We start from the raw sequence: 12927 nt of genomic DNA on the forward strand, positions 1-12927 counted from the left end.
ACCACTACCATAATTGAGGTATGTAACATTTCCATCACCTCAAATCCTTTCCTCATGCCTCTGAGAAGTCTAATCATTTTCCTCCCTCCTCCCGCCCTTAATTCAGCCTCAAGCAAACACTGATCTGCTTTTTGTTGCTATAAATTATTTTTGCCTGTTCTAGAATTTCATATACATGGAATTATATAATATGCATTCATTTTGTTTTGAGAAGTTTTTGTTTTGTTTTAGGATATATTTTAGAGAGTGAGTGTGAGGAGTGAGGAGGGGCAAAGAGAGAGAGAGAATCCTATTCCACTCGGGGACCCTGAAGTCATGACCTGAGCTGAAACCAAGAGAGTCTGCTGCTTAGCCACCGGGCCACTCAAGCACCTCTGTTTTGAGAAGTTTTAAAAGTACAAAAGGGCTTTATAATTCATCATACCTTTGTACACATACAAAAGGTGAAGTTTGATTCAGCCTAAGTAGGATAATTAATCTGTACGTCCCAGAATTTTTTATATTTCTTATTTATTTATTTATTTAGCTGTACTAATTACAATTTTATTTGCTCCATTACAATGGAGTTCCTGTCCACCATAGCAAAACTATTATTTTCTACTTAGGCAAGGATTTTACAAGACTTTAAGCAACATGAGACTTTTTTTTTTTTTTTTTTATCGCTATATACTCAATGTCTACAACAGTGTCGACAGCATAGTACTTGCTCAATAAATATTTGTGGACTAAATGGATTTATTTCCCTGGACTTGCCTTTATATAAGTCTGTGTTAAATTGCTGCGATGATTTAAGATTAGAAATTTTTTTTAATTTATTTTTTTGACAGACAGATCACAAGTAGGCGGAGAGGCAGGCAAAGAGAGAGAGAGGAGGAAGCAGGCTCTCCACGGAGTAGAGAGCCCGACGTGGGGCTCGATCCCAGGACCCTGGGATCATGACCTGAGTCGAAGGCAGAGGCTTTAACCCACTGAGCCACCCAGGTGCCCCTAAGATTAGAATTTTAATAACCATGCACTCATAAAGGAAAACGTGTCTAGTGCCTCATTCTACTTTAGGTGGAGGGAGAGGATGGAGATTGAGACTGGAGGAAGCATGGCCAGTTGTACTGAGTAGTACGTATCTAAATCCTGAAACAGCATAGTATTGTGTATTTTCTGGTTGTGCTAAGAGAAAGATCAAAAAAGTAAATCAAGAAAATATAGCTCCACTAGAAGCACGTCCGATTATCTTTGTTTACCCATTCCCTATTTTATTCATCCTATGTCGTGACAAGAGCCTCAGTCGAATTCTGCGTATATGGATTTGTCATAAACAAATTATTTGACCCTTGACACTCAACTGTAAAATAGACACTCTGACTTCCTATCCTTTGAGGAGTGTGGTGAAAATCAAATAGGAGGAAATGTGAGGGAGATCTTTGAAAAAGATACCAAAATATGATCCTTGATACTAACTTAAAACCTCACCAGCCTCACTGCCCAGACCGCAGCCAGGAGGCTGTGCGGACTGCGCAGGCGCGCTCCGCCAGCCCCGCCCAGCTGCGTTCAGCCCCCCACGCCCGGTGCCTGGCGCCCGGCGCGCGCACGCCGCCCGGCGTCCTCGCTCCCGGGGCGTCGCCCCGCGTGCGGTGGAGTCACCGAGGCCGCCCCCAGCACCGGAAGTGACCCTGGCGGGTTTGCCTTCAAATTCTCGGCGAGCTGAAGAAGCACTGGGGGCTGGTGACGGTTGGACACCGTCGTGCTGGGGTCGTGAGCACGGAGCAGAGTGTTTGGGCTGGGTAGGGCCGGCCCTGCCTTCTAGCCGCCCTTAGCCAAGCACGGCCCTTCCCCTCCGCCTGGCGGTGGGTGGTTTCCCAGGGAGCCTGGCAGCCACAGGTGAGTGTCTACTCTCCCCGTGCTCCGGGGATCCCCGACCCCAGTGGCCAGCTCGGCGAGGGACTCGCGGCCAGCAGTGAGAGCTCTGCCCATCCTGCCGTTGAGACTACCCTTACTTGCGCCGAGGCCTCAGGTCCTCAGATTGTCGCTGACACCTGTGGCTCTGGTGACGGGTCCTCTTCCTGAGGATCCTCTCCAGCCTGGGACTTTTGGGGGTTCCTGGCGATCCCTTTTCTAGGCTTGTGTCATTAGAGAAGTCTCTGGTCGGAAAAACATGTATATCTTTATTTCTTCGCTTTTTTGAGAGGTTCTCTCCCGAATTCATCCACGACCCCGCCCCATATCCTCACCCCTGAAAAACCTCGAAAGCCTTGAAATGGGATCTCTTCTTACATTTTGTTAGGTAGGTGTGATATTGTTGAGGATGTTCTTTACTCTGGCGCCGGGCATCCTCTGGGAGGCTTTTGGCCCTTTTGCTTTAGAGTTCGTACCTTTTAAAAATATGTATTCCCTCCAGACCTTTGTTTCATATCGTGTAGTATACGGAGACGAAGCTAGAGATAAACGTGGATCCCTAAGTGCCTTACAGTGGATAGTCTCAGCCCTTATTTAATCAAAAATAAATTTCTCTTTTAATTGCGAAGTGCCATTTTATATGTTACTAAATTCTAACAGCACAATTTTGCATCATTCTGTCTTGAAAGCATCGATTTATGTAATCCTCTTTGAAATCAGACCTTTATTCCTGCTGAAAACATTCCTAGTGTTTTAGAATCTTTGCCACAATGATAGAACACCACGGTATCAATAAAGATTCTTGTTAAGTTCACAGGACTAAGTGTCTCAATGTGCAGTCCTATTGTCTTTTCCAAATGAGATAATTTTTTGTAATCAGTGAGTTCTCACACAGGAATAGCAGCAGAACTCTTGTATTTTGTATTATTGTTAATATTACTGTATCATGCCTTTAAAAAAAAAAAAAGGCAGTGCTGACTAATTTCCAACATTCCTAGATTGTGGAAAGCTATGTAAATCTTCTCTATGGCATTGGTTATTCAAGAAGCTTTTTCGTTTTACATGTTCTGTACTTGGTATATTATACAGCGATTCTGCATCTTATTGAAACTGGAGTTATTCTTCTGACAAGTACAAGAATTAGGAAATCTTGTGAAATGTACTGTACTAACAACATTGTTGAACTTCTGTTTACAACAAGGTTTAGGTTTTTCTTTTTAGCTACATGATTGGTTAAAAAGATAGTGTTTCAAATCAATGTGGTCAGTGTTGACAATATGCTAAATAGTTTTTGCTTGTAGTGTTTATTGATATGGCTTGAAAATGGCTTTTAAATTACATTTTAATTGTTACATTCACTGATTTATTTTGTTTATATAAATATAAACAGAGAAGGTTTACTAAATACATTATATATATATCCTTTTTTTCCTGAGCAGGCACTCTTTTGATAACTTTCTCATGCTTCTTGAATATTTATTATACAGTGATTATAAAAGTAAGAAGAATGTATGCCATGCTGTAATTGATCATGGGTCACTCATTTACTGTATGTATTTATAATCATTAGCTACTGACTGTAACTTAGTATTATGATTGTTTTCATATTCCAGAGATGAACATTCTGAACATTGCTTAATACTGTATTGTCACATTTAAAGTTACACTCGATTTACAGAAATGCCTTCAAGAAAATGTATGCTTGAATTTCATGTGTTTCTGTTTTAGGACATCAGCTTTACAGATAACTTTTTTTTTTTTAAGATTTTACTTATTTATGTGATAGAGATAATCAGCGAGAGAGGGAACACAAGCATGGGGAGTGGGAGAGGGAGAAGCTTCCCGCTGTGCAGGGAGCCTGGATGCCGGGGCTTGATCCCAGCATGACTTGAGCTGAAGGCAGACGCTGAATGATGGAGCCACTCAGGTGCCTCACAGATAAATATTTTTAACATAGATGTTGATTTTTTAGCCTGTGCTTAATACTATGCTGTGCTTGTTTCCTCCTCCTAAATAAAGAAAAGACACATAAGATAGATCAAATGATGTCCCCTCTACTAAACTTCAAGGATTTAAAGGTTTAATTTTTATTTTTGTCTTCAGTACAATTCCTTGCAACTGATTAGGTGCTCTGTAAATACTTCTTGAATGAGTGACCTATGCACATTAGAGTAAAACTGCAGTATTAGTGGAACCCAGTCTAAAGCCTTAAAAAATTAAGTGGATATGGTATCCTTTTTAGGTGTGAAATAAAGAAGGCCCCATATTTATTATTTCGGAAGAGAGTAGGAATCCTAGAACCTCAGATGTTTGGATCTATTGCCTGTTCTTTTTGTGTCTCTTTAATCACTTCTTTTCCCTAATCTTGAAGGAGAAAAAGACACCCTAAGTCTCTTTGTGGAGATTCCACACACACCACAGCAACTATTAAGTTTGCTAGAAATTTCGTTACAATATTTTTTATCGTCTAAAAATTTTTACTCTCTTTTACTTGAATTAAAATTTCATGTTGTACCCTCCTTAATTTAAATTGATTTAATCATTAGCAAAAGTGAATACATAAGCCATGTAAGCAAAAGGTTGGTTCTGATAGGATAATGTAAAGGAAAAGCTTGCTTCGAGATAAAATAGGCATTACCTAAGGTTATTGGTCTCTTTAATAATCTCTCTAATCAAGAATCTGAGTTTTTGAACAATCTCATTTTTATAAGTGTTTTATTAATTGAACCAGTAGTTACTCTTCACTGTTCATGGTGGTTAAAATTTGACTGTAGGCTTTTCTCCAAATATACTAATTTCTTCAGAAATTGCCAGGTATTGTGCCAGGTAGACTTCATTTCTGTACTACAGTGTAATTTTAACAATGATAAGAATATATTCTTCAGGGGCGCCTGGGTGGCTCAGTGGGTTAAAGCCTCTGCCTTCGGCTCGGGTCGTGATCCCAGGCTCCTGGGATCGAGCCCTGCATCGGGCTCTCTGCTCGGCGGGGAGCCTGCTTCCTCCTCTCTCTCTGCCTGCCTCTCTGCCTACTTGAGATCTCTGTCTGTCAAATAAATAAATAAAATATTTAAAAAAAATAATCTTCAAAATTGGAGTCTCATAAATTTGCAGTGTTGCTGTTTATTTGAAAAGAAAGCTGTCTTAGAGACTTCTAGAAGAATAGGAAAATTTATTTTTGTCTCACATTTAATCAGCTAAGGGTATTTTGATACTATTTTCAATAAACACATTGTTTCTTTGATAATCAAAAATTTTTCAGGTGACCTTGGATTGATTTTGTATTTCTTTTTGTTAGAAAATGTCAATTCATTGGATGCTAAAGAATTTTTTTCTGACTAGAAAGAAGTATTCATAACACAGAACCTTCAAGGAAGGACTGGAGTGAACTCTATGAGTTGTGGGACATTGAATCATGATATTAAAAAAAAAAAAAGTAGATGAAATCTGTGTATCAGTAACAACTTGATTTAGTTTTGTTTTTGTTTTTTATTTTTTATTTTTTTTAAGTAGGGGGGATAGAAAGAAAGATCTGGATGGATCCAGATCTTTCAATTAAGGGAAAGAGAGAGAAGAAGACATCAGAGTCTTATCCAGGTTCATCAGGATACACTGTATACTGCCAGTACCTGGCCCCAGCTATACTCTTCTAACATTGTTTCCCAGATGAGGTGTCACTATAGGGCATCTAGAGCCTTAGGGCAGAAGCAGTCACAGTTCTGGTAAGGATGAGTTGAGGGTGAAGGAATGTGAGAGTGCTGAGGTTCAGGAACTGGACAAAGATAAGAAGTCTTGGTAGTTCAAACAAAAGCCTGTCATCATTCATTCATTCAGAGATTGACTGAATATTGACTGTGTGCCAAACAAGGTTCTAGGTTGCTAGAGGTATATCTAAGTAACAGAGAGCCATATACCCTGGCCATGGAGCTTTTATTAAGCTGGAATATTATGAGTGGTCATGACTCCATGGAATCACTATGTAGGTCATGAGTCTTTTTTCTTTTGGCCCTCGAGTGCTCAATCTTGAGTTACTTACAAACGTCACTTCATAGCTGTATTGCTTCATAACCAATTATTCCAAAGCGTAGTGGCTCGAAACCATGAACTTTTATCTCACAGTTTCTTTGGTTGGGCTGTGGGCATATGGTAGCTGGGTGCTCCTGATTCAGGGTCTTTCACAGGCTGTAATCAAGGTATCAGGGCTGCATCATCTGAGGACTCAACTGAGGAAGGATCGGCTTCCAGGCTCCCTCACATGGTTATGGCAGGATTCGGCTCCTCTAGACTATTGAACGGAAGGCCTCAGTTCCTCACTGCCTCTTGGCCTGGAGCCTCCCTCAGTTCTTTATCATGTGAGCCTCTGCACAGGGCAGCTTAGAGTGGGCCAACAAGAAGCAGTGAAAGAGATGGAAGTCACAGTCTAATCTCAGAAATGACATTTCGTTATTTTGATTATTCTGTTTGTTTCAAGCTCACATTCAAATGAAGGTGATTTCACAAGGCTATGGAAACAAGGGGGCAGAGGGTACGGAGACCCATTCTGGAAGCTGTCTCTCATTGTATATTGATAGAAGACCATTATTTTGTAATATTTATTTTTTTCTTCCTTACCCTTCATCTTCTTTCTTCACTCATATTTCTGTATCTTTATCCTCCAAAGGCACTCTAAGATACTTAATATGTGTTTTTGGATTTGTATTTATCTCTGGCAAAAGAGTGTTTTGTATAGCGTATGTATTTTGAGTTTATAAAATGGTATTGTGGTCTAGATCTTGTTCTGTATCTAAGGTTTTTTCGTTTTGTTTTTTTGTTTTTTGTTTTCACCCAACCCCGTATTTCAGTGATCTGGGCATGTTGCTATTTGTAAATTTTGTTAATTGCGTCCATCTTCTACATAGTATTCCAGAGAATGCATCCAGTACATTTTCTTTTCTTTCTTTCTTTTTTTCTTTTTTTTTAAGATTTTATTTATTTATTTGACGGGGGAGAGAGAGCATGCACAAGCAGGGGGGAACAGCAGAGGGAGAGGGAGAAGCAGACTCCCCACTGAGCAAAAAGCCCTATGCAGGGCTTGATCCCAGGACCCTAGGATCATGACTTGAGCTGAAGGCAAAAGCTCAATCAACTAAGCCACCCAAGCGCCCCTCCAGCACATTTCCTTACCCATTTCTCTAGCAGGGAAGAGGTTGATTGTCTTTAGCTCCTTGATTTCTCCAACAGTTCTTTCATTAACATCCCAAAACATCCTCTGTGAATCTGTGTGAGACTTTCTCTGGAATATTTACAGAAGAGTGGGATTGCTGGATCATAGGATACATGTATATGCAGCTTCTCTAAGGACTGCCAGGTTGCTCTTCAAAATGACTATACCAGTTGTTTTTTTTTTTTTTTTAAAGATTTTATTTATTTATTTGACAGAGAGAGATCACAAGTAGGCAGAGAGGCAGGCAGAGAGAGAAGAAGGGAAGCAGGCTCCTCACTGCACAGAGAGCCCGATGTGGGGCTAGATCTCAGGACCCTGGGATCATGACCTGAGCTGAAGGCAGGGGCTTTAACCCACTGAGCCACCCAGGTGCCTTAACTGTACCAGTTTTTAATCAACAAGTTATATGTGAGGGTTTCCTTTTTCCCAAATCCTTACCAATACTTAGTGTTATTGGAGTTACTAACTTGCTTTTAATCTAGTGAATGTATAAGAGGGACTTTGATTGCTTTCCACTTGGATTCATCTGTTAATAGTATCTGTACTTTTAGCCATTTGGGTTTTCTCTTATTTGAATTGTCCTTTGTGCTGTTTACTTGTTTCTTTTTGTCCATTTTGTCCATTGAAGTCTTTTGTCCATCAGTATGAGGAATTATAAGGATGGATTTTCTTTTTTTTTTTTTTTTTAAAGATTTTATTTATTTATTTGTCAGAGAGAGAGCGAGTGAGAGCGAGCACAGGCAGACAGAGTGGAAGGCAGAGTCAGAGGGAGAAGCAGGCTCCCTGCGGAGCAAGGAGCCCGATGTGGGACTCGATCCCAGGACGCTGGGATCATGACCTGAGCCGAAGGCAGCTGCTTAACCAACTGAGCCACCCAGGCGTCCCAAGGATGGATTTTCTAATCTTAAATTATCCTTGCATTCCTGTGTAAAATTTTTTTTTTTTTTAAAGATCTATTCATTTATCCTAGAGAGGACAGGGGAGGGGCAGATGGAGAGAGAGGACCCCAAGCAGACGCCCTGCTGAGCGTGGAGCCCTGCACTGGGCTTGACCCTATGACCCTCAGATCATGACCCGAGCTGAAACCAAGAGGTGGATGCTCAATCGGCTGAGCCACGCAGGCGCCCCTCTGTGGAGAATCTTCATGATCAGAGAGAGAGTGAGTGTGCTTTGAAACATTGTTAGCTCTTAATGGATTTCCACATCTATAGTCCTAAGCAGAACGGGTTCATACTCAGTTTTGAAATTGAGGTGAGCCCAGCCTCCTAAAAAGAGTTGGTCAGTTTTTCCCTTGTTTTCTCAATCAACTTTTATGTGATTAGAATTACTTTCTGCTTAGAGGGTAGGTAAAACCCACCTAGAAAAAGATTCTCTGGACCTGAAGCCTTTTAAAGGTAGAGTTCTTCCATTAAAATTCCATTTTCTAGGAAATAAGGGAAGAACAACTTTTTAAAGGAGAAAAAATTTTGGGTGCCTGGGTGGCTCATTTGGTTAAGCGTCTGCCTTCAGCTCAGGTCATGATCTCAGAGTTTCGGGATCGAGCCCCACCTCAGGCTCCCTGCTCATCAGGGAGTCTTCTTCCTCTGAGCTTCTCCCATCTTGTGCTCTCTCTTTCTCATATAAATAAATAAAATCTTAAAAAAACAAAACAGTGATTCTTGGAACACTGAAAAAATAAAACAAAAATTTTTTTAAATTTCTTTTATTTATTTATTTATTTATTTTTAATTTTTAAAAATATATATATATTTTTTATTTGCCAGAAACAGAGAGAGACCAAGTGAGTACACACAAGCAGGCAGAGAAGAGAGGCAGGCAGAGGCAGAGAGAGAAGCAGGCTCCCCGCTGAGCAAGGAGCCCGATGCGGGACTTGATCCCAGGACCTTTTGATCATGACCTAAGCCGAAGGCAGCGGCCCAACCCACCGAGCCACCCAGGGGTTCCTAAAGTTTCTTAAAATATCTTATTTATTTGACAGAGAGCATAAGCAGGGGGAACAATAGGCAGAAGGAAAAGGAGCAGGGCTTGATCCTGGGACCCTAGAGTCAAGACCTAAGCCGAAGGCAGTCACTTAACTAACTGAGCCACCCCATTGCCTCCAAAATTTCATTTACTTTTAACTCAGATCCATCTAGTTATTTTCTCTTTTTCATTTTGTGTTTCATTTATTTGAATGTTCTTTTTTCTTTTCCTTTATCAGTTTCACCAAGATTTGTTTCTTAATTTTTAAATGACCCATAGTTTGATTTTTTAAAGTATTTTCCAGTGTTTTGGGGTTTTCTTTTCTTTTTTCTTTTTGTAAGATTTTGTTTGTGAATAATCCCCACACCCAACATGGGACTTGAACTCACATCCCTGAGATCAAGAGTTGAATGCTGCACCACCTGAGCCAGCCAGGTGCCCCTTCGATTTTATTTAAATTTGGCCTGGTCTGGGTAAAGCGTCAGCGGGCTTTAGAAGGGGAAGAGTTTATTTTAGACTGAGAAGTTTAGAGGGTAGCTGGACTTTGAAGCATTGGTGGGGTTTGTGTGTGGGAATCAAGAACTTTCTTTGAAGAAGGAGAAATGGCTTGAGCAAATAACAGATGGAAAGTGCAGTGTGTGTGATTGTGAGCTTCTTGAAGGAGCCCCAACTTGTATATAGTCAGAGAAACTAGAGTGTATACTTTAGAGAAACTTTGTATACTTATTTTTAGGAGACATTTAATGTGAAAATCTTTCTTTTTTTTAGCTTACAAGTGAGCATGAGTCTTCTTATGATTAGCGAGAATGTAAAATTGGCCCGTGAGTATGCGCTGCTGGGCAACTATGACTCTGCGATGGTGTATTATCAGGGAGTTCTTGACCAGATGAACAAGTATCTGTATTCAGTCAAAGATACCTATCTCCAGCAGAAGTGGCAACAGGTGAGTATCATGGCTGCTGTGTGTCTTCATGGTTTAAGCACTCAGAAGACTTGAAGAGATTGTCAGTGCCTTTTGCAGTTATATGTGAAGAGTGTATGGTTTGTTACATGGATTTATATATGCTGTTACTTGAAATTTGATTTATTATATTAATAATATCCATATTCACTGTCATCAGTATTGTGAGTTCTACTCAGTTATAGTTTTTGGAATGTAATAGATTTAAAAAAATAATGGTTTTGATGGTTTTTTTCTACATCACATTTTTTTACCTGGTAAAATTAGAATTTATTAAGCCATTGTTGAAACTGCAGATGAATGTCATGGCTGAATGTCATGGCTACGGATTCTCTGTAGAATATTCTTTTTTTTTTTTTTTTTTTTAAGATTTTATTTGTCAGAGAAAGAGAGGGAGAGCGAGCGAGCAAGCACAGGCAGACAGAGTGGCAGGCAGAGGCAGAGGGAGAAGCAGGCTCCCTGCCAAGCAAGGAGCCAGATGTGGGACTTGATCCCAGGTCGCTGGGATCATGACCTGAGCTGAAGGCAGCCGCTTAACCAACTGAGCAACCTAGGTGTCCCTCTGTAGAATATTCTAAAGCAGACCCTATTTGAATCCCGTATGAGGAAAGTGTGGAAGTTATAAGTCCACCTGTAGATGGCATTTCTAGCAAGGTTAGGTACATCACAGAGGAAAGAAATGTTAACAGAATTTAATAGTCCTTTTGAGCTGGTCTTCTTGGTACAGTGTTATCCCTCAGATTCCACTAAACTGCTTTTATGGATATTATTCCATTTTTGTACTTAATTTTGGTTCCTTTTTTTTTTTTTTTGTAAGAATTTTAAAATTATTTATTTGAGAGAAGGAGAGTGAGCATATGCAGGGGGAACAGCAGGCAGAGGGAGAGGGTGAAGCAGGCTTCCTGCCAAGCAAGGAGCCCAATGTGGGACTTGATCCCAGGACTCTGGGATCATGACCCGAACTAAAGGCAGCGCATTTACCCAACTGAGACACCCAGGCACCCTATACTTAATTTCTTTAAAAGAGGGAAATATCCTACCTCTTTGAACTTAAACCTTTTCCCCTATATCTGCCTCTGCATATCCCTTACATTACCAGAAGAGGGAAAGTTTTTTATTTCATAAAGAGTTTTAAATTTGTCACTGAAAGACTTATGTTTGTTGGCTGGAGACTTTTTTTTTTTTAAGAATTTATTTATTTGATAGAGATAACAAGCAGGCAGAGAGAGAGGAGGAAGCAGGCTCCCTGCTGAGCAGAGAGCCTGATGGGCATGATCCCAGGACCCTGGAATCATGACCTGAGTTGAAGGGAGAGGCTTTAACCCACTGAGCCACCCATGCGCCCCGTCTGGAGACGTTTTTTTTGTTTTGTTTTGTTTTTTTAAAGATTTTATTTATTTTATTTGACAGAGATCACAAGTAGGCAGAGAGGCAGGCAGAGAGAGGGAGGAGGAAGCAGGCTCCCTTCTGAGCAGAGAGCCCGATGCAGGGCTCAATCCCAGGACCCTGGGATCATGACCTGAGCCGAAGGCAGAGGCTTTCACCCACTGAGCCACCCAGGCACCCCTGGAGACTTTTTTAAAGTAGACTCCACATCCAGTGTGGAGCCCAAGGTGGGACTGGAACTTACAACCTGAGATCAAAACTGAACTGAGATCAAGAGTTAGACACTTAACTGGGCCAATCAGGTGCCCCTTTAGCCCGGAGACTTTTATTTTAAAAGTCTTAAGCTTTTTTTTTTTCCCTATGAGATTTATGTATTTATTTGGGGTGGGAGTGAGGCAGGAGGGAGAAGGGCAGAAGGAGAGAGAGAATCACAGGCAGACTCCCTGCTGACCGCCTGGGGGGCTAATTGGAGCCAGGCGTGAGGCTAGCTATCATAGGCCTGAGATCATGGTCTGAGGCAAAATCAAGAACCTGACTCTCAACCAACTAAGCCACTCAAGCACCCCTATATTTATTTTTTAGAGAATAGAGTGTGCAGGCGAGTGGAGGGGGAAGCAGACTCCCTGCTGAGCACAGAGCTTAACACAGGGCTCAATCCCACAACCACGAGATCATGACCTGAGCCGAAACCAAGAGTGAGACACTTAACTGACTGAGCCACCCAGGTGCCCCAAAAGTCTACGCTTTTTTGGTAAAGATACTTGAATCATTTAGTTTTAAAACCAAACATTATCAAAAAAAAAAAAAAAAAACCCAGAAAACAAAACAAAAAAACAAACATTACCAACTTTATTTCAGTATTTTGTATATATTGTTTATAAGTTGAGTCGAGAATGCTTAAAAGAAATCTTGGTTTTATGTGAATTGTGCTATTCGTCATCTGAAGCCATTTTTTTTCAAACTATAGGTTTCAGTCCATTAATGGGCTATGAAATTAGTGCATTCTCATCACCATTTTAAAAGTCCAATATCATGGGGCACTTGGGTGGCTCAGTGGGTTAAAGCCTCTGCCTTCGGCTCCGGTCATAATCCCAGCATCCTGGGATAGAGCCCCGCATTGGGCTCTCTGCTCACTGGGGAGCCTGCTTCCTGCTCTCTCTCTGCCTGCCTCTCTGCCTACTTGTGATCTCTCTATGTCAAATAAATAAATAAAACCTTAAAAAAAAAAAAAAGTCCAGTAACAGAATAAAAACCATCAAAGAAGCAATTTACAAAAGGATTCTTTTTACTAGAATTTCCAAAAAGAAAGTTATAGCTAACTTCAGTATGTTATGCAGTTTGAGTACAAACCATATGTTAGTAATATGATTTAATTGGTCAGAATATTTAGTTCATTTTTTTCTTACAGTTGCAAATAAAAACGTAATGAACCATTCTTTTTTGGGGGGGTTAAAATTTTATTTGTTTATTTATTTATTTGACAAAGAGACAGAGCACAAGCAGGCAGAGTGGCAGGCAGAGGGAAAAG

General features: G+C 40.6%; 1 protein-coding gene across 3 annotated transcripts in view; it reads left to right on the forward strand.

Moving 5' to 3' along the window:
* Nucleotides 1-1574: 1574 nt before the first annotated feature.
* Nucleotides 1575-12927, forward strand: part of KATNA1 (katanin catalytic subunit A1) — a 37104-nt gene continuing 25751 nt past the window's right edge. Inside the window, exons 1-3 of one of the 3 annotated variants that reach the window (XM_059177280.1) lie at nucleotides 1575-1875; nucleotides 8042-8249; nucleotides 9821-9995. In XM_059177280.1, coding sequence (XP_059033263.1) covers nucleotides 9834-9995 — 162 coding nt within the window. In that variant the 5' untranslated portion in view covers nucleotides 1575-1875; nucleotides 8042-8249; nucleotides 9821-9833. The remainder of the gene's footprint in view (nucleotides 1876-8041; nucleotides 8250-9820; nucleotides 9996-12927) is intronic. The other 2 variants (XM_059177279.1, XM_059177278.1) reach the window with 2 other exon arrangements.

This window comes from Mustela lutreola, chromosome 6 (assembly GCF_030435805.1).
Source record: "Mustela lutreola isolate mMusLut2 chromosome 6, mMusLut2.pri, whole genome shotgun sequence".
NCBI lineage: Eukaryota > Metazoa > Chordata > Mammalia > Carnivora > Mustelidae > Mustela > Mustela lutreola.